The sequence below is a fragment of the Zosterops lateralis genome, assembly GCF_965231275.1.
Source record: "Zosterops lateralis genome assembly, chromosome: Z".
Lineage (NCBI taxonomy): Eukaryota > Metazoa > Chordata > Aves > Passeriformes > Zosteropidae > Zosterops > Zosterops lateralis.
Window position 1 is genome coordinate 44,390,860 of NC_139800.1, and position 22,794 is coordinate 44,413,653.

Below are 22,794 nucleotides of genomic sequence, written 5' to 3' on the forward strand. Positions count from 1 at the left end.
ATTTTGTCTGGCCTTTGTTTTTAGGTAGTCCCAAAAGGCATAAGTGGCACCCAAACCTCCACACAGGACTCAAGGCAAGGCCACCCCAGTGCAGAGCAGAGTGGGACAATCCCCTCTTTTGCTCAGCTGGCCATGCTGTACTTAATCCACCCCAGGACACAGTGACACTCCTGTCTCAGGGCACTGCTGACTCATGTTCAGCTTCTCTTGATCAGGACCCCCCAGGCCCATTCCTGCTACTTTCCAACATCTTGTTCCCCAGCAGGTCTGTACACCCAGGGTTGCCCTACCCTGTGTGCAGAATCCAGCACTTTCCCTTGCTAAACTTCATGTGGTTGATGATTGTCCAGCCCTTTTAATTTCCTGGGTTTTCTATTTTGATCTATTGTCCAGCTGGCACCTCAGTATAAAGGACACCTCTAACATCTTGAATGTTCTTTACTCTCAGTGCTAGTGTTAAAGAAAATGGTTTTAATTTTAAAAAAGAAAAACAACCAACCAACACAACCCCAGTGAAACAATTCTTGCATTCAAATTAAAAAATAAGTAATTTCAACTCTCTCTCCCCATTTTTACACCCATTTTTGTTAGTAAAAAAAAAATCTTCCTCTGAAAGAACAGTTTTAAGGCAACGATCTGAACAACATACTGGTTCATCAACTCTTTGTACCTTTAAAAGTTGATTTGTAAAATGTAAGACAGGGGTCTCTGAAGTACTGTTTGTTCCTCCCTGAGATTGCTAAATCTGCCTTTGTTGGAGGGAGCAGTGTATGAAGACATGGATATAGCAGCTGAGACCTGTTACACTCCTTTAACTACAGCAGCCACATCCCGTGCACCCACCCTGGGCACAAGCATAATGGCCTGCAGCTCGTTTTAGTGCTTTCTGTGAGATCTTCATGCACTTTAAAGAAGCAATAATCATTAGGCAAACTGCACAAAGATACTTCAGTACTCAATTGCTCATTGCAGATCCATGATTACCATGCAGAAAAGCCTCCCATATGCTCTGCAATTTATAGTCAATACTTAGAAATTGCAGAAGAGGGTGCTCTCTACCACTGTACACAAAATAGAAGTTTGACTTCTCAGCTCATGTGCCCTCTGCCTTACTGCTATTCACTCTAGCTAACTGGTTCTAAAGCAATTTGTTGTTAACCAAAAGACAAGACCTGCAAAATGAATAGTGTACTTGGAGAATGGGATTTATCATTTCATAGTTTAAAAAGAGTAAGAGCCTGAGCCATAAACAAAAAAAATAATGTTTTATGCTCATTTATTTAGCTTGTAACAGTCTGACAAAAAGTATTTCAAAGAATGCCAGCACATGTAAATCAGATGAGTCTGATGACACAATTGAACAAGGAGGGCTAATCAGCTTTAGCATTCTAAACAAATATTAAAATACCCAAGGCAAAACTTGTGTGGATAACTCACAGTTTTGAGGCACTGTTTAATGAACAAAAAAGGAAAAGGCTGAAATGAACCATAACAAGTTATTAAGTAAAAAGTCTCATGGCAGAGATCAATAGGATACACTACTTAATCAGCCTCACTGTTGCACTTAAGTGCAATTCCAGCAACACTGGTGTGGTACATGGCTCAGAATTAATACAAAGCATCCCAGTGAGAAGTCTGATTAAAACATAATTGGGACATATATATGGGAGCTTTCCTTCTTAAACTGTATGGAATAACTGAGATGTGATAACTGTAAGAGGCATCAAAGTATATTATAAAAATGATACCATCTCTGGCTGGAATGCTGGACAAGAGAACTTGATTTACTCAGTTTGGGAAGTGATTTAGCTATGCAAAAAATTATGAAGAACTTAGGGATTACAATAGATGATTGGTGAAGCATGGTTTGTGTCATGATACGGCTCAAGTTCTTTGGTCTTGGAGGTGAAGGAACAACATAAACTTCTGTTTAACAATTGGTATCAGAGTGCTGATTTACACTGCTAGTGGTCAGCATTGTGTATCCATTTTTTGTCAACTGCACAACAGCTCAGCTCATGAGGGTACGGGGATCCATGTCATTTGCTGACAGCACTTCCATCTTGTCTCTTCTGCTATCAGTTACATCCTTTAGGAGAAGGTTACTTCAGCGGTGAGCATTGCAGAGGAATGAGAAGCATATTTTGCTGAGACTCCAAGAACTTGACACTATTGCGCACTAAAATTAAATGCATGTTTAATTAAGACAGTATTCCAATGAAAAGTAATACTTTTCTCAGTATCCATGCAGGTAACACAAGTGAGTTCTCTATATTAATCATGTCTTACCAGCTGCTACGACTCTGGCATCTTCATGGGCACTGTGTCTTCCTGCTGCCCGGTGATCTGGGCTCTCATTCCACCATAACACATGGACTGAGAAAGTACAAAAAAAGTCAGCTGAGCACTATAATGCTGCAATACAACATGCATGCTAAGTCCTAGCAATCTGCCTTCATCTGCTACATGCCCTGCAGTTATCAGAAACAATTCTCCAGGCATGCCAGTGGTGGGATGATCTTTTACTGAGCCACTGCATGGTTTGACTTCAACATCAGATTTGCATCTTTTAAGACTGTAGCAACTGTCTTAAGCCTATAACCCAATACATAAAGCTGGGTTCAAGGACTGTTTACAGGACTTTGGTGATCCATACCAACATTTTCAGCAAGCTGGCCAATTCTGATGCAGGATGGGAGCTTGTCCCCATGCCAAAGTCTGTATCAGAAATTGATGAGTACCTGTGGAGTGCTCTCATTCTGAGGAGGGGCGAACTTGATGTTACCCCCCTTGTGTTAACTCTTCCCTCGACCAAACCCTTAACTCCACCCCTGCAATGCCCTATAAATCCTCTCGACCCTGTCTTTACTGGGTCTTTTGTCTGTGTCCCCCTCCTTGTCCCCAGGGGTAATAAATGGATTCTCAAGCTTAACAAAATGGAGGCCTGTCTCTTTTGTTCCCCTGCCAGTGCCAGCAGCTACAGCCTCCCCTGGACATGATGGACTCTGTAGCTACGTGATGCTACAAGTACCTCTGTTCAGTAATCCGTATTCTGTGTGGAAAGCACCGATCAGGGTGGTATATCCTGTGTTGATGTGAGCATTGATTGCAGCTTGAAATGCTTCACCCCACAATGCTGGCCCACCAGGCTTCATCTGGAAAGTAACCCATTCATATACACCTAGAAGAAAAGGCAAACATTACTGCAGTGGTTCGGCTTTCCAATGGGTGCAGTTCCGGCCAGCCCTGCCGCCACTACATCCAGGGGGCCACTTTGCCAGAGGCGTGGGCAAACCCGACCACGGTGCGGATAGTGCGCAGAATAGAAAGGCGGGACTCTCAGGGTGTGCAACCAAGGGATGCGTGGTCCCAAGGCAGCGCTCCGGAGAGAGACGCTGGCCTCGAAATGGCACGGCTTTTTATTGAGTGGGTTACAGGGGTGGGATTGCGTGGGACCAATTACAACCTTCAACCAAGGTATAATGAGGGGATGCACAACTTTTGAACCAATAATAAGTAACTTGGGGAGGAGGAATACATGATGAGGGGGTGGGGAAGTTATATAACTTAAAGATTGACACTTAACAGAAAGGTGGTAAACAACTATTATGGGATAGGGTTACCAGGACAACCAAGGTTTTGGCGGGAAAGTCTGGGGGAAGGGGAGAAGGGGAGAAGGAGAGAAGGAGAGGGAAGGAGAGGCCATCTTAAACAATAGTAATAATTACAAAATTATAAAACACAAATTATAAAACCAAACTGGAGCAGTGAAAACCCAATTGGAATTGAATTTAAGCACCACCACACATTACCACAAGGAAGAAATACAAATTAATACAACCAGATCTTGAACCATGTCTCATGGTCACAGTGTAATTGCTGTGAGACCAGTATAGCATTTCCATGTCATTTGGGGACAGCAGGAAACTGCTCCTTCCTCCCAACATGCACAAGAACTCACAGCATCCAGAGCCTCACAAGAGCACAGGCTCACTAACTGCAGTTAATGCAAGTGTTAATTTAAGTACCAGGGCCCTGAGGAACAGAAAACTTCACATAAAGCCCAACTTTGCAATTTTCAATGTTGCAAGGAAACTTCAGGACATTCAGACTTCTTTGCAGGTATCACAAGTGTTCATACTTGTTTGAGGAATTTGGGTGGCTGCTTGAGTAATGCCAGGTATCTCTTCTAAGACTGGAGATGTTTTCTGGCATTGAAGTGGCTATGACATTATCAACCCCTTTGACCCCTGGCAGCTAGTCACAGTAAGATCTGACAGTGTAATCAACACAGCAGGACTAGTTTAACACCTCTGCTGTGCTGATCTCCCTCATTGGTAGGGATATCCTACAAATACTCCAATCCTGCTAAAAGCTACTTGTCTTCTCTCTGTTCAGGTTGTTACTTCAAATCACAATTGTTGACACAGTATTAGAAAGCCAGACCACTTGCTACTTGGCAGTGTCTGGTGTCACTCTCCAGCAACAGGCTGGACATAAACTACAACAGTGTTTGAAGTCATCTCTCCAGGTTTTAAGAAATCTGGACTGCTTTCAAATCCAACAGTAACATAAAATTCCTAATTCTGGGGAAATAAAGAACAAAGATTACTGTATCTATATATGTGCTGAGGGCTGAAGCAAGGTCTGCTCCCTGTCACTTCATGCAAGAAAGCCTGCAAATGTTCATAAACTGGGGAACAGTCAATATTATGAACATCAAATTTGCTACAGAGAGAATTAAAATATACAGGCAGATGACTTCTACACCTAACCTATGATTATTACAAAAAGGAACATAAGGAATAACTGCAGAACTACAACTTGGTCAGTCTCACCTCTGTGCCTGGCAAAATCATGGAGCAGATCCTTATGTTTGACTTTCATTTATCTTTAAAAAAGTAGAGAATCTTTTAAACTTTATACAAAAGAAGAAGTAACATCAAAGCAAATTGATAAGAGGAAAATCTCTGTGAAAGAGAACAAGGAAATGTCCTCTCACTGATGGACAGACAAAGGAAGTCAGGGATGACTGCTCTGACCCCTGCTATGGCATTGCCTTTTTGCATGTTCATTTAGCAAGTCACAATCCTGATCATTAACAACCTCAATGATCAGCACTCTAGTCAGTTATTGATGTATGTTAGTGTAAAATCCTTCTGAAAAACTCTGTCCCTCATCTGTGTTACATCACCTTTTCCACACAGGTGCATGTACATGCATTTGTTACACAAAGGGTCATAAAACTATGCAATACCTGGTTTAAACTTTAAGCCTTTTTTTGTTAGTACTGGTAACTTTAATCAGCAAAAGAAAATATAAGCTCACCCCCTTCCTTCGGAGGCTTCCCAAGTTGGCACCAGGGCACCAGATAAGCAACCTCATTCTGCTGTTTCTCCACCAAGGGGAGAATTGCAGAGATTAATTTTCCCTGCCAGTCTTTGTCATTTGCTAGTGCATGCCGGACTGTTGTTCTGTGGGAAAAATTATCTGTAAGAAAGGGAAAAAAACCCCATAAAAACATGCATATGATATCATGTCAGGCTCAATCAAAATGTATAATTACAAGAAGGCAAACTACACTTATCTAATTTTGAAACTGGTATTTTTAGACATCATATTAGCTCAAAGCAGATGTGGTAAGCTTCTTTTAAATTTTACAAAACATTCTTTAAAATCTGCTTTAGCTCTCAGATTAAACTGAATTCAAGCCAAATGAAATTTTCCTAGAAAGTACACGGAAGAGTTAAAATAAGCTAAGCAATTTTACTGTTAAAAAAGATTTACACATGGCAATTTTAGGGACTACTGGATGTGGCAACAGTTACCAAGGATAAGATTTGGAGAAAGCACAGTGGAAATGGAAATGAAGTGGGAAAAAACCTCAGGAGAAGTAATAGCCTACCAAGAAAAAAAGAATAAATGTGGTTTGGCTTATATAAAGTGACATTAAAAGTGTAGAATTAATGTTTGTGTGTTCAGTTACATACAAAGATGTTAAATGCCCAAAACCTTTTCTTCTGTGTTATTTTTTTTTTTCTTAATGGAAAACAAATCCACTTAATTAAGAGTGTGAAATTCAACTGTGTAGGCTGCAGTGGTAAGTTAAGCAATATATTTATGCAGACAGCTCCCGATACTACAAAAGAGAAATCCAGCATCTGACAATGAGAAGAACCTTGAGAAATATCAGTATCTTGGGACTAAGAGGTAAATATAGCAATTATGTAAGCAGGGGCCTGATGAATCAAGGAGGAAGGATGTTGTAAAGTTTGTTCATTTCTCAAATCATAATGTGGTCTCATGGTGGGGAAAGGAACCACCACAATTAGACATGTAAAACACTGTTAGGAAACAAAAGGTATAGGTTTCCCCTTAGTTTCGCATTTTAAAGGTTTCCCATAGATTATTTTATTTTATTTTATTTTATTTTATTTTATTTTATTTTGAGATAGTAACAATAGCCAAGACTAAAATGTTCTGAGATGCAGGACAATTTATAAATTCAAGTGAACTCAAAATACTGACAAATGAATGGCCCTCTCTTGAAGGAAAAGACATGGCCAAGCCAGACCATGCAAGTCACAGAAGGCAAAGGCAGAGACTATGAGAATAAAGGACCACCTGCTGCAGGAAAAGTTCAGGCCTGAGACCGCCTAAGGGATGCGAAGGTACACAAATCAATGGGGCCCAATGAGATACATTCACAGGCCCTGAGGAAACTGTCAGAAGAAGCGGCTGAGCCACAATTTGTTGTATTTGAGAAGTTATGGCAGCCCTTTTTAAAAAGGAACGTAAGGAAGAACTGCAGAACTACAGCTTGGTCAGTCTCAGCTCTGTGCCTGGCAAGATCAAGGTGCAGATCCTTATGGAAACTATGCCAAGGCTCACAGAAGACCACGAGGTGATTGGTGACAGCCAACATGGCTTCACTAAGGGTAAATCATGCTTGACTAATTTGGTGGCCTTCTGTGATGGGGTTATGGCTTTGGTGGATGAGGGAAGAATGACTGACATCAGAGGAGGTGACAAAGATGATCCAAGTGCTCAAGCATTTCTCCTGTGAAGACAGGCTGAAAGAGTCTGGGCTATCCAGAAGAGAAGGCTCCAGGGACACCTTACAACAGCATTCCAGCACCTAGAGGGAGCCTATAAGAGAGCTGGAGAAGCACATTTTACAAGGGCATGTAGTGATAGGACAAGATGGAATGACTTTGAACTGACAGAGGGTAGATTTAGAATCACAAGATGGTTTGGATTGGAAGGGATCTCTAAACATCACCTAGTTTCAAACCCCTGGCCATGTGCGGGGACACTTGCCACTAGACCAGGTTGCTCAGAGCTCCATCCAGCCTGGCCTTAAATACCTTCTGGGATGGACCAAGATTTAAATTAGATACAATGAAGAAATTCTTCACTGTAAGAATGTTGAAGCACTGGAGCAGATTGCTCAGAGAAGCTGTGGATGTCCGATCCCTGGAAATGTTAGAGGCCAGGCTGGACGTCGCCCTGAGCAACATGGTTTGGAGGAACCAAACAATTCTCTGAGTCTATGACTCTACAATTCATCCCTCCAAAACAAAAGGAGTGATCCTTTAGTCTAAATAGGTACTGTGACCACACTGGACTTCAATGAGCACAGTCTCAACATGCAGATATACCTGGATTGCAGCAGGTATTCAAGAGGAATTATACCCGTGTGCCTTCCTACCCCTCTGTAACCCAAGTATCACTTCCCTTGGGCTCCACAAAAAGCACAGCCAACACACCTAGTTTTCAGCATAATAGTAGCTTTTTTTGGCTTACCAGCACCTTCCATGTCAGCACCAACTCCAATAACATACAAAGTTGATCATACCGCAAAAATCATATTGCTAGCAAGGTTAAAGCTGCAACAGAAACACTCTGCACGCCTGAGAAGTCAGACCTGGTGGAGTGGTTTCCTACTTCAGTACAGGCTCACTGCAGAAGGAGTTTAAACATGTAAAATGCATGCTTATTTTTTAATGGAAATGAATGGTACTCTGAGCTAAAACACAACAATTATATATGCATATAAACACACACAGACTGCATACGTGTGTGTATTTAGTTTTTTCCATTAATTTTGAAAGTTTCAAGACATTTGCAGAACTGACCCTACGTTAAAAATATTTACCATGAATGAACCACTCTGCCACAGTTCCTCTACTATACCTGTTTTGAACAGAGACTGTGGTACGAGAACCACATTTGTAACTTTCTCATCCCAACACATCAAAGTTGTCCTGATAAGCTCTGAAATGTTCTTGTCACAGAACCAATGTTTTAGGGGCACATCCTTGCAATAAGAGCAACAAATAAAAGCCAGGTAAGCATTCCCCTCACCTTCTTGCCTAGGAGACAGGGGGCACAGAGAGAGCAGAGCAGTGCAAAGGGATGCTGACCGTACCGTACTTCCAAATGTGTAACACCTTGTTCATTGCTCCCAGCTCCGAGTACCAGAATCCCACCAGCTCCGAGTGAGCTGTGCGAAAGTGCAAGTACTTGTTGATCATTTCCATAAACTCCTTCATCTTCGCTGGCTTAATATCATATGTGCGAATTTCATAGAAAACACCATTATTTTGTCTGGGCCCTGTAGCAAGGCATGCCTGAAAGAAAATAGTTAGAAAAAATAATAAAAATAGTCCTCAAGCCAGAAAGTTATACTCAGTCCATTTTTTTTTTTTTTAATTAATGCAATACTACAGAAGGATCTGTTACTGTAGGTTGGGAGGGAGGTACTTACTTCATGACATCCACTACAAAAAAATTACCTTTTGACACTTTTCTTTGGAAGTAGTTCCAATGTCCACTATGTACTGCCACTCCTTTCGGCAATGCAACAGACTGTGATGTGTCTTTCATTTGATGCACTCAACTGTTTAATTATTAGCTCATAACAAAGCAAGATTTTCCTTTTCTCAACCTCTTCCTCAGGAAGTCAAAGGCGAGATGCATTTGGCTAAACAGATTATTCAAAAGCAAGGCTGCTGAGATGCCACCAAAAAGGAAGCAACACCAACATCTGCCTGTGTTGCACTTACCCAACCAAGTCATGCTATTGCATCATGTTTTGTACTTACAATCTTATACCAGTATTAACAAATTCCATATTAGCGGAAAACAAAAGAAAAGGATACCAACGCTTGGGAAAGAGTGATTCATTCCAACATAACATTGCTTAAGTACACATGCTAGCCCTTTATTATCTGCTTCCCAAGGGCTGATCAAGAACAGTTTTTCTGTTCATATCAGATAAAACTCTTTGGGAGTCCCAGACTAAGTGTACTTTTGCAACTGCCTCAATAACCTGGAACATGCTGGTCACATCTCAAATAAAACACGAAAAATTAAGGCAAAAACGTAGCTTTGGCCTTAGCCCATGTTTGCACAGAGGCAGCTACAGGATGGATTTTGGACGTGTCCTATTTCACAAGATTCTGCAGGCATGAGTACTATGCAACTCAAGCCACAGAACAGAACTGTTTATGAATTACTTTAAGACCATCCTGTGCTGAGGTGTGTGTTCTTTTTTATAGCTTGTTCTGTTATCCCCTAGGTCCATGGTTTGTTCCCAAGTCGTATCCTCCTACACTGCAGCCACACCTCACCCTTGCCCCTGTTCTAGAAGGTTCCCTGCCTGTCACCCTACCCAGCTGTCAACCCTCCCGTAGGCCAACCCCCTGTCTGGACCTCCCCTTTGGATATCCCTCAAGCCATAAAGTGCCATTGGTCCATGTGACCTACTCCCTTCCCTTCTCCCACTGGTCCCTTAAAATGTAAGCCCCACCAATTACCGCTCCCATTGCCTCCTCGGGTTGGCTCAAGAATTGTAGCCTCCCCTGTTTGTAAGTCTTCACAAGCCTGTATTAGCTGCCTTCCAGGTTAGTCCCTGGACCCTTCAGAGGATAAATCGTTCCCTGGAACCCAAACTGAAGATCTCCTCGTCCTTTATCTCTGCCATGCGCCCTGCTAAAAGCGACCGCCATAGAGCACTAGCTCTAAACTGCTCCTCGGGTCGAGCCACTCCCAAGAGGTGTCCCATTCTCCGTGTGGTGCCGGAGTGAGAGCCAGCTGGGCTAGAGGAGACTCCAGCATTGCGTCAATCCTGTGAATCCACATGTGCCATGTCCACCACTAAACCATATCCAAAAGTGATGTATCTACCCGTTTTTTCAAATGCTTCCAGGGATGGTGACTCCACCACTCCCTTGGGCAGCCTGTTTCAGTGGTTTATAACCCTTTCAGTGAAAAGATTTTCCTCACAGCCAATCTAAACCTCTCCTGGTTTAGACAACTAGACGCCACTTCCTCCAATTCTGTCACTGACTACCCTGGGAGAAGAGCCTGACACACACACACACACACACACACCCGCCCCCCACTGGCTGCACTTCCAGGTCCTTGAATACAGAAGATGAAAACCAAAGGCTTTGTTCTTCAATGGCCCTTTGCAGCACGACACATGTAGTACTGGCTGCCACCAGTCACAGCTCCTTGGGGTTGTTACAAACCCCAGCAGGATCCTGACTGCGTGGGGAGCTTGCAGTAGTGACCCATTCCACACTGGATTTCTGCGGGAAATGAGAGGCCCTGAAGCTTTCTGCCGCGTAGGCAGATACTGGGACACTGCAGGATCACTTGTGTTCCAGACCCTTCACCAGCTCTGTTGCCGTTCTCTGGAACAGAAGTCTTATGAGGAGAAGCTCAGGGAAGCGGGAGTGTTTAGCCCGAGGAGGCTCAGGGGTGACCTACAGCCTGAAAGGAGAATACAGCCAGGTGCGGGGCGGCCTCTCACTGCAGGCAGAGCACACTGACAGGGTAAGATATCACAGTCTCAAGCTGCAGCGGCAAAGGTTCGGACGGGACATCTGGAAGACGTTCTTGACAGAAGGGGCGATGGGCCATTGGTATTGGCTGCCCAGGGACGCGGTACAGCCGCCGCCCCTGGAACTGTTTAAGGAAAGGCCGGACGTGACACTCGGCGCACGGTCGGGTTACAGGGGGTGGTGCTCGAGCGTGGGCTGGATCCGCTGATCTCAGCAGTCTTTGCCAACCGGATCGATCCCGTGACCCGGGACGGATCCCAAAGGACCCCACACGACTCTGGGCAGGGCCCGGCGCCAGGGTCAGGCCCCGCCAGAGGGTACCGCCCCCGCCCCGCGCCCCGCCGCTACCTGCGGGCCGGCGAGCGGCAAGGCCAGGCGGGCGGCGGCGGCCAGCGGGCGGCGGAGCAGCGGCGGCGGCAGCATGGCGAGCACTGCCCGGCCACAGACACCGCCCGCCTGCCCCTGGGGGCGGCACGGGGGACGGGCCCTCCCTGCTGCGGGCGGAGCGCCGCCGGGACCGCCTTGCCTTGCAGCCCGCCCCGCCCGTGGGACCGCCTGGAGCCCGCCCCGCCCGTGGGACCGCCTGGAGCCCGCCCCGCCCGTGGGACCGCCTGGAGCCCGCCCCGCCAGTGGGACCGCCTGGAGCCCGCCCCGCCAGTGGGACCGCCTGGAGCCCGCCCCGCCAGTGGGACCGCCGCTGCACGGGCCCGGGGCACACGGATCGGGGTGGGGAAGGCAGAGCTACTGTGGTTTTAATCTCAGCTGGAGATAAAGCAGGCCGCCCCTCAACCTCTTTCCCCTGCCATTGGTGGAATGCGGAGAATCGAATTACAAGTTGTACGGTGACGTAAGAAGAGTTTAATCATTGAAGCGACAACAACGACAAGCGTAACAACGCAGTTGCTCACTACCCACGGGCTGGGCCAGACTCCCCTTCCTAAATCCATATTATCCGCCCTTCCAGCCGACTCCCCCCGCTTCACATACCGGGCATGACGTTCTGTGTGTGGAACATCCCTTTGGTCAGTTCGGGTCACCTGTCCCGGCCCTGCTCCCTCCCACTTTCATTTGCGTACCGCCTCCCTGGCAGACCATCAGACAAGCAAAAAAAAAAAAAAAAAAAAGAAAAAAAAAAAAGAAAAAAAAAAAAAAAGGGTCCTTGACTTACGATCAACACGACTTGGCAGAATAGCGAACCATCAGTGTGTTATCAAGAGTATTCCTATTCCAAATCCAAAACACAGCCCTGTAATAGCTACTGAGAAGAAATTAACTCTACTTTAGATATAACTAGGGGCAACAGCTGAGAATTGCACGTTTAAATTACACGGCATCGGTGCCTGGAATGTGGTATCCCTAGCTCTGCCCATGCACCTAATACAATGAAAAGTATCTCCTAACTGCTTGAGGAGACCTGGGACCTTGTCCCTCACAGGCTGCCCTGGGGCAAATCACTCAATAAGATCACCCACACCCCAAGATCAACCTTCAAACTGATCACACTGATCCTCCTTTGCCGAATCAAACTGCAAATTGTGCAGATACAAATCCTTCATCAGCAGTTCTCCTCCGTAAGAAAATTGCATGGCACTCTTCTGTGGTGTTCGAGTGAAAACAGAGGTGCCGGCTCCGCACAGCACCAGGAGCCCTCACCCCGTTACAGCTCTGGGCCCAACTGCAGACTTCTTCCAACCCCCTAGGTACCAAGGGATGAGATTTTGTGATGCCTGAGATGATATCTTCGCAGGGTCAAATATTGATTAAGATGAATAAAAAGATAAACTTTCTTCTGGTATCAGTGCCATCTAGAGTTTGTCCTCGGTAGACAAATCAGATCCTAGCAAAGGATGCTTTATGAAAGACTACCTAAAAGGCATCTTTTATGATTCCTCTTAATAGAGGCATCACATTCCTTCCTCTACACCAAATAATTGATTTTGAGAGTCTCTGCATGGAATTAAATGTGATAAGAGCAATTATGAATTCATGCCTATCGAGCTTTCATACTTTTTTTCACAATAAACAAATTTTTATTTTGTTAAAGACAAATTCAGGAAGAAAGGTTGTCTAAATTAAAATAAGATAGAAAATGTTGTTCTAATAAAAAGAGTATTGTGGAAAGAATGAAGCACCTACATTGTGTATGTGTTATATGTTGTTTTGCAAGTGGTTACTTTTGTTACAGATTTTTTGCAATATGGCATGAAATAAATCTCAGAGTTTCTCCAGCAGAATCACATAATCACAGAATGACATGAAGTGTGATTACTGACGCAGTTGCTGCCAGTTTAAAATTGGTTTAACATGGAGGGGTTTTTTTCACTTATGAACAAATTGTGTTTCAGCTGAAGGCAAAGAATGAGAGGGCAAATTCCAAAATATTTAAGCTTCTCCATTGTTTATCTAATTGTGTGGTTGAAGTAATGCTCTTCATAACCATGTTGTAGTGGAATATTCCTTCACATTCCTAAAAGATTTTATTTTTTGAAAAAATTATATTTTTTCTTATTTCTATCATTTGAACATTTTCTGTGTTTGCTTTCTCATCAGTAAAGTTCACAGAAGCCAAGATTTGTAGTGAGTAGTGATAAAAAGCAGATTTTGTTCTTGCTAACTTGAATAGCCAAGAAGAAGCTTTGATTTTTAATTTATTTTTTGTGTGGTTGGGGAATACAAAAATGATCATGATTTTCATAATTGAGCATAACAGTTCAAAACAGTGCAGAGTTAAAATGTGCAGAACTGCCCTGGAATTCAATGAAGGCCTGAAATGATTCCCTGAAACAAGTCAGCAAATGATTTTGCACAGCAAGTAAATCTGAGAAAACTGCAGTCAAGTAAATGACTAAGATAAAATTTGTTGAGAAGACTGTTCTTTCAGCTCTGCAATTTTGCCTGGAATTTGGGTTTGCTAGACTTCCTGGTATTTTGCTATTCATATTCTTCTAGAAGCCCCTGTGTATCTCTGTCTTTCTATGTGGACATGGCAGAGACAGTGGTAAAGAGAGAAGGTTGTAGCTCCAACTCCTGTCAGCCACTTGAGAGGCTGTTTACCAATACACAGAATGGGGAACAGGAGCTGTGCTTCACAGACAACTCACAGATGGTACTGAACATCTGGGAATGTGGAAGAACTCATACTGAATGGTATCCTATTGTTGATGGGACATTTTTAGTTTGGTACTGAATTCATGAATTGTGCTATGTTCAATTTATGTAGCTGTGATTGATAGAGCTATCCAAGTAGGGTTTATTTAAAAGTTTTCTTTCTATTGGAAGCCACAGCTCCATGTAGACAAAATGTAAGAAAGTGATTTGTGCATGTTGTAATCCCTGCATGAAACATTTTCATCCATTCTCATTTCCCCAGGGAATAGGAAACACTTTTAATCTTATCTGTAAGTGTCTTGTGAATGTGGGTCTGGGTAGGGGTTATACTCCATGTGAGATGGTGGTAATGGATAAAAGGTATCAAAAGGTTCAACGCTTTCAAAAGCAGCTTAAACTTCCTTTGTAATGTTTGCTTAAACACAAAGTAACTCAGAATTTTGGAAAATGAGAAAGCACAATACCTATTCCTTAGCTAGGGGGATGTTCCCATTTGCTTCCAGCAAATCACAGCTTCCAGTTTGCTATTGCAAGAGTGATAAAACAAAGACATTTCCTTCCATTTCTCCATAAATCTTTCAGCTTGAATTCCTTTCTCAGAAAGGCAGTTTTCAAAAGTATAGGAGGGTATAATGCACTGTGCATTTTCTTTCAGTAGCAGTAGGGTTTCCATTATATAGTGCTGTGCTGTTTGTAGGCTTGAGAAAGGTGTGCAACAAGCTTGTTTAGTTTGTTAGATATGGGCTTTTTGCTGTTAAGTTTTCACAGATCTCTCATACTGAGTGCTTCCTTTCCTCTCTCTCAGTCTACTGCTGTGTGAGCAAGCAACAAGTGGTTTCCTGCTATGCACACAAGGCAACATTCCTGAATGTAATGCAGCCTCTTGGTATGTTCCCAGTAGGCCAGAACATGTAAATATCCTCTGGTTTCCATTCTCTCAGCTGTTCCATATGAAAATCTGGATAATAACTTAGCAAACTTGGTATTTTCTTCTCTGTTTTTCCTAGCCAGTGTACATTCCTCATCTCATTAAAACAATCTGTATTGTGTATAAATATTTATTGTGTAGAACTGATTAGCATGCCTGAAAGAACCAATGTCCATCTTTGTGTTTAACAGGGCTAAGAGTCACCTAAGCGTTCTTTGTACCGAGGGCCTGGGGACACGGTTGAACCAGAGTCATATGCAGGTGCTCTACCAGGCAGTGAATGAGCACAGAGAAAATTGGTTCCATGTTTTTGCTTTGCTGGAGAAGGCAGCAGGACAACAACATAGCACTTCATCTCTCTGAGAAGCAAGTCTGTGTTGTTCCCTCTGGATTCATCCACTCCACACCCAAATATATGCTGAGGTTTGACATATTCCCTGACCATACCAGGATGGAGCCCATCAGCTCTCTTGGACTGGCTGAGACACTGTCTTTCAGAGCTGCACAGCTGGAAGAAAAAGGGCAGAGCAGGTGCTTATGGCTATGTGGAAGGGAATTAGGGAATTGTTTATAGTGCTTGGGTTTTTTAAAACACTTAATTTTGATGTTTGTCATCATGATACATTGTGTCAATGGTTATATCAAATCTTGGAGGAGATAAATTCTACTGTATCAAAATGCTCTCTGCTCATTTTTCAAGTAGCTGTAGCACAAACCTGGTAGCAGGCCACTATGTTCATTTGAATTAAGCTCAAAAGAAAACATTCATAAATGTTCCCTGTTCTTTTTTTAGAAGGCCTGTTTCTTCATTCATTAATGGACTTTTCATTTCTTTTTATTTCCTGGGAAATCTGTTAAAGTTTAATGATTCCAGAAGAAGGACATGTTAACATACACACTGAAATCCTCCACTTGTTTTTGTACAAATGGTTTTATTCAAAACTTCTGAATTATATATATATATATATATATATAAAGCTCTTCCCTGTCTACAGGCCAAAAATATTACAATATTTAAAAATGGTGTTAATTTTTTATGCTTATTACTTGACCACTCTAATTGCAGTTGTTCCTTTCAGAATATCTACTCGGGCTCTGCAAATGATATTTTTAAAAGCTGAGGGTGAAATATTCCTTTTAGTAAATCCATTTTTAGTTAATTAGGAAAAAACCCAAATGCTGTGCTTGCATGTCTTCACAGATGGGGTGACATAAGGTAGCTTCTCACACTGTAGATATTTAAAGGATGATGCAGCTGAGAATTGGGAGGCCTTTGCTACAAAGAGCAGTGAAAGGATTCAACATGAGAGGCTTATATGGGGAAGACCTAACTGGGTTGACTTTTTACTTCACAGGTACTAAGTAGCTCAATTTACATTTTCCCTAGTAAAATTAAGACCTTAAATGGTGCTGATAAATCACCCAGATCACCTTGCCTTAGTTAAAACTCTCTGTAGGCTTCTCTTACTTGCTTCTCCTTTATGTGTATGACACGCTTTATTCTGGAAGCTGAGAGTGAGATTTTCTTTAGGATTTAGCCAAAGTTGCACTTGCATTCTTCTTGTCTCAAATGCAGCACTGACATACACACTGAGACAAGGTATTTCTGTTTCTTTATTCTAGTTTGTGCATAGTATGAGCTAGGTGGTTACCCACAAAAAGCTGGCCCCCAATCATCAAAATTTTACACCAGCTGTTTATTTTAGTAAACAAAGAAATCACACTTCATTCTCTACAAGTTACACGGTTCTCATATCAATTCGTATTATACCTTCTACTGGTTAAATTATTATCTCTCTTGTCATAATAATTAGTTCACAGGTACAGATTTTTTTTCTTTTGAGTGAGTGGGCTGTGAGTCAGTGGTCCTCGTCTCCCTCTTCTAGAATTAGTTTTTACCCAGTTGGAGCTCGTCTCAGCACAGTTGCTGTGTTTGCTTTATTAGTTTCTTCCTTATCGTAGGAGTTGTGCCTGAAGTCCTTGTGGCACATAAATTCTGCTTTGTTTTTGTCCACTATCAGCAGTACACCCTTCTCCCCAAGCTTTGTTAACTTGCCACTAGCTCCGAAATTACTGAAGCATGTTAAGCTTTAAACCTTAACAAGGCAGTTCTACCAACAAAGTAATTTCTCTTTTTACACCTCGACATCATTGTGAGCTCATGTTTTCTTGAAGAGAAATGACTGTAAGATGGGACCTAAATATTGTTTTATGTCAGGCTCTAACATCTCTTGTATGAGAGTAGGTAAAGCCAGGTAGCACAGGTCATTTTTTCAGGGCCACCCCACCATTCCTTGGGCCCATGTTTTCTGTCTTCTACAAAGAGACCTGGCCATATTTAACTTGGAGAAATCCTGAGTGGTTTCAGCTGAGGATAAATATTATGTTTCTTAACCTCCTAATGTTTCTGATACCTTATGTCATAGAGGTGACAGAACACCCCTTGCCTCAAATTTTTGTAAAGGAAGAGAGAGTCCAGTGTCAGGCAGCTGACCAGAGAAGGCACCTTCTTACCTTGCAGTGTCATGCCAGGCCTAGCCCATAGGTGGAGAAAAGACACAGTCCTTTGCGGGCACTACAAGTGTGTGTGGGGAGAGTGTGACTGACCCTTGCACTGCCCCAAGTCTAAGGACAGCACTGCTTATTTACTGTGGGACTCATCAAGCTGGGTGGAGATCCACCAATGCTGGCACATAGTAAACATCTAATTTCTAGGTATTTTGTTCTTTATCTCTTTATGTGTGACCTACTGTAATACAAGTAAAACTGCTCATGACACTGATCCATGCAGCCTGCAGCCAAAGTCCCACTGCCTGTGTTAATGACAGCAGCTCCCTGATGGCTGCACTTGGCCTCATTAGGGTTAGAGGCAGCAACCCATGTTGCTCTTTTGTTGTGAGCAACCTCCTCAGTCCTAATTCAGCTCCTGAGTGGGATAAAGTCCCAGAAGATTTTTTAAAAATGAAAAGCCAAAAATAAGTAAGTGAGTTTTCTAAGCAAGGGTTAATAACTCCAGAAGCTCACCTCTCCTAATTATTGATGCATTGCCTAGATAAGTATCTCTTTCTTGTAGAAAAACAGCCTTGTCCCACTTGCCTGGAAAAGTTATTCCTTCTTCCACTCTCAGTAAATAACGTCTTTCAAAGCTTTCTTTGCCTGAAGTTGCATTGAAATAAGCACTGATAATAGGAGTTTGTTTCTGCCTTGGTTGCTCTTCCCTCAAACCCTAAAAAACTTGCCTTTCTTAGTATTGCAAGATGAGCGGCTCTCTGTTATACGTCTCTTGCTAAAATTCAGGAGGCACTACTGATCTTTCTTTAGGGTAATGAGCTGCAGATTCATGCTAATCACACAGGGCAGATTTGCAGCAGCACATGTCAGCTACCTCAGCATTTATCCAGCATGGTGCCAGCCCTGTCTCTGTCCTTCTGATCTGGATGCTGTGCAATGGGCAGAGCTGAAGGCTGAACTACTTCATCTACTTGTGAGCGAGCCTATGGTTAACACAGGTTAAACATGCTGAGCTGGGTATAGCTCAGTTAAATATCCCAGTGGGCTAAGAGGATGGAGACTGGGAGCAGAACAGACAAGTTCTGCCACCATGCTCCTCAAAGTAGTCCCTAGAGTGGTATTTAGCAGAGGAGCTCTGAGATTAAACCTCAGCACTCGTGCTATCACACAGGAGTGGCTGTAGTGCAGTGAGTGGATGTGCAATGTGAAGAATGTTTGCAAGTAGGCTTGACTCACCTGGGGATTGTTAATTTTCATTAATGCACACCCCCTTTTACAAAAAACCACAGGCTTCTTTTTGCTTGCTTATATCAGTTCATGTGGGACATATTCTTTCAATAGAGTTAAACAAAGTTGATGTCTTTTAATATGTCCACACTATTTCAGAAAATGCTCTGAAATAGTGTTCTCTGTGAATGTTTCTGAAGAGAGATGTCTCTTAGAATTTAATGTATTAAGCCCAGAAAAAATCAAATAGTTCTTGTTTTAGGTTAGGAAACGTGTATGAAGCTTTGATACAGAGTCTCTCAGCTAGAACAACTAAGGAAAGGTGCTTTTATGGAAAGTTCCAGTCTGGAGAAAAAGTCTCATCAGTAAGTGTTTTTAGTGACTCCATGTAGATCTCTCCTACGGTGAACCAAGAATTAAAAAAACAGCCTACACTGAAAAGTATTTTGTTACTTGTAATCAACTTTCAGGAAGGAATACACCTACTATAGAGAGAATCCTCCCAGCAGGCTTGGATGCTTGATATTGGGAAACTCATGGGTCACAGCAACATTAGGCAAATTGGTTTAATCATTCACTTGGCGAGCTTCAAATATCAATACTTACCCAGGAGGTTCCTGGTATTCTGAAATCCTGAACTTCCCCATGTTTACTTGGAAGCTACTGATATCCCAACAGTTTGATGTAGTCTTCCTGAAGAACTTTGATTTTTTTAAAAACACCTGGAATATTTTAGAAAAAAAATTAAAATAACTTCTAAAAGGACACCTGGCCACCTGGAAGACTATCATAACAGTGAGCTCTTCCACTGGAATTTACAACATCTGCACAATCTTCAGCTTTAAATTATTTTGGCCATCCTTCGCTCACTAAAGCAAGTTGTTATTTCTAGACCTCTCTCTCAAGTGAAGGAGCTGTGGACTGGGATTCAATTTGCCCAGGATTAGACTGGCAGCTGCAGAACCTGAGTTTGAATCTAGATGTTTCTAGCTCCATGTCCCAAAAATGTATAGTCTACAAGCCTAGAACATTTTCTTCACACTCAGTAGCTTCAGTAATCATGCTCAGGTCTAATGAGAAGGTAGACTGTTGCATTTTTGCTATATCTGACTGCTGTGCCTGTCTCAATATAAACAAGTTGCACAGGCAGCAGGACTTACAAGGAATGTTGAACAAAAGCCAGGGTTGTTTTAATTTAGAGAAGAGGTAACTTGGGGGTCATATGATCCTTGTTCATGTAATTACAGGAGTGCTTCAGAAGAGAAAGGTATAATCTGTTCTCTCTGCTCGATAAGATAAATGCAGCTGGCTGAAATTACAGGAAGGGAAATTCAGATTAGATGTTTTCCACTTGTTAAGACAGTGACACATTTGAAAAGATTACATGGGAGAAAGAAGGATATCAGGCCCAAAAATAATAGGGATGGTTAAAATAATGTTCATGCATTCACACAGCTGGTATGGGCTAGATTAGCATCTTTATCCTGTGAAATATGGACTGCAGAGAAACAGTCCATGAGATGTACATGGCCCATGCAGCAAGCAAGGGCAATGGGAAAACAATCTAAAGATACCCCTCAGTCTGCACCTAGCCCCCTATCTCTGCCCCCTACTCTGAGGCATTATTTGACATTTTGGGAGAAAAATACCATTTTGTAAAACCTTGGTCAACACTTTCACCAAATACTAAGTAATTTACCCATGTGTTGCCATCCCTGCTAATCACTCTCAGATCCTGTAATGCTTAATGGCTCGTAACCTTTTCTTTCCTGACTAAAGAAAGTTGCGACATTTTTGAACTACTTGACCTTCCAGGTTCCTCCCACACATCTTGTCTAAGATAATGTCAATTTCTGTGACAAAGTAACTTGTATTTATACCTAAAGATTTTTACAGTGGTTTGATAACAGGCAGCTACTGCCAAGAGCCAGCCCTTTTTCTCTGAGCCTTCTACATTTTGAGTGACTACCAGAACAATCAAGGATGCTTCAAGATTAAACATTGCAATGCAGCTCTGCCCTCTATATGCCAGGAAGAACTTCTTGCTGGGATCGATGCAGAGTTGGGGAAGGGTGAAAAAGGGTGAATGCTGTGCCATATTTCAGCACTGCTGATCTTTTCATTATTCTTTATCTGTGATGTTGGGGCAGCAACTTGGGTGCCCGTTGGTAATCAGGAGCTCTTCCCTCTGCTAGCAAAGAGAATGAAGGAATCCTCTAGTTAGAGCTGGCAGGATTTGAAAGGACCAATTTTGTTGTTAGTGTTGAATCACCAAACTATGGCCTTGTTTGCCTGCTGGCAGGGCACATGTATCACAAGGAACTTTGGCCACTGGTAACAAAGAGTACACATTTTGTGAAGTCTGCCTTCCTACAGATTCCCTCTTTTGGGCACATCTCTTGCACTTGTGTCAGTATTTCCCGTCTCCCATTTGTGTCCTGCTGGATACCTCTGGCAGGGAAAAAATGCCTAGATTGGAGAATCTCTGGCCAATACTGATGGGAGAATCTGCTGCCCAAAGAGGTGAGCTTCTCACTGTCTGCCTTGGGACAAGCATAAAAAAGTGCTGATTTCCGTTAAATTAATTGTCCCTGAGACCTCTGTCCTACATTTGTTTGAAATTAGCTAACCAGTTCCAAAGATGCTATGGGAAACAGACACATGAGCAAACAGATAACAGGTAGCATAACCACCATAAGCTCTTGTTTTCTTACGTAAAACAAGAACTGTTTAATCAAATTGTTGCTGCCTGTGTGTTGGTCAAGTTAGGTACTCGAGAAAGTCTGAACCTGAAAAACCATAGAGAACAAACCCAGCAGACTCCTTGGGGGAACACACACTATATGAATATGTTTACATTTTAATATTTATAGTATTTGTTTTTGTATCTTCGATAAATACAAATTCCGTGTTCAGGCTGGATTGTGGTTCAGGGTTCAGCAGTGCTCTTAGTATAGCTTCAGCAGACTGTGGGGAAATGAGATGAAGACACCCTTGTGGTTGAAGGGCAGGACTGAGTACAGAAGGACTGAGGTTGGTCCCATCTGTGATGTTGCCTTCTTTTGGGACTAGAGGGATTCTAGGGACTAAGGCAGTGGGTATCAGGATAGGACAAGAGGGGAACCACAGAACCTCAGTACCAAGTATTTCCTTCCAGAGCATCTTTATTAGCTTCCTTGTCATGTGATTTCTTGACATTTTAGAAGTTGACCATTGACTTCTAAAAAATAATCACTTAGATTGAATTGTGAACTTTTTGGGTAAGGAGCAATGCTAACAAGCATTCTCCACATTTTCTTCTCTCTCATGGGGTACACAGTCCTTACATTAATAGCTTTGGGTGGTCTGTACTGTACCTTATTTACTGCAACATCCTCTATTCTTTGAAAGCATTCCACTGTGTTCCTTTTCAGGATGGCTTTCATCCTCCAATGCACTTCAACCATATGAGTTTTCTCCATAGTTGTCCAATCTATCACTGCAATACCATTTGAAATACATAGTGCCATATCTGAAAGATGATTCCAGTCCATAAAGGGAGTTTTTGACTGGTGATTTTTCTTGTCTTAGAGAAGATTGTGGTTGACTGAGATTGATTAGTTGTAGGTAGAGTTGTGTGGTGTGTATACCATAATCTTCCAGATCTTCTACAGGCTCTGATCTATAGGAAAGCCTATGATTGTGGTGGCTGTTAAGGCAGATTGTATTCCTCTCTTCACTTCCACCACCTTCCTCTACTGGATCTACAGCCACATACTTTAGCCAGATTAAAATGTTGGAGTCTGTGCCCAACCCCTGCCAAGTCTTGTAAAGTAGTCCCTGGATCCCAGAGATCTTCTGGCTTTATTAGTTACAAACACGGCTTCCTAAAGAGTATCAAAGACTTTTGACAATCTTTTTTTTTTTTTTTTTTTTTTTTTTTTTTTTTTTTTGCCAAGTTACCTCAGTGCATGTAGCACAATGAGTCTTTTAATGTATTTGAATGTTTCATATCCAGAAGAAACCTTGGTGAGGTACTTACAAATCCTCAGGCTGCATCAAGTGCAGCTGTATGGCTTGAGGTCCATAGCCTCAGTACAGAGGTTACCTTTGTGATGTATATGTTCCATTTAAAAAATGCATTCCCTGCAGGACATGCATGGAGAATGCAGGAAATGCAAAAGGGAT

The 22,794-nt window shown here is 42.5% G+C and overlaps 1 protein-coding gene across 1 annotated transcript; it reads right to left on the bottom strand.

Moving 5' to 3' along the window:
- Positions 1 to 1,259: 1,259 nt before the first annotated feature.
- Positions 1,260 to 11,277, bottom strand: NIPSNAP3A (nipsnap homolog 3A). The gene is made up of 6 exons (XM_083884206.1): positions 11,202 to 11,277; positions 8,432 to 8,633; positions 5,329 to 5,490; positions 3,032 to 3,181; positions 2,290 to 2,376; positions 1,260 to 2,179 (listed from the first exon to the last, which is right to left on the bottom strand). The coding sequence occupies exons 1-6, from the start codon at positions 11,274 to 11,276 to the stop codon at positions 2,103 to 2,105; spliced, it is 753 nt and encodes a 250-aa protein (XP_083740332.1). The 5' UTR covers position 11,277; the 3' UTR covers positions 1,260 to 2,102.
- Between the last annotated feature and the right edge of the window lie 11,517 nt (positions 11,278 to 22,794).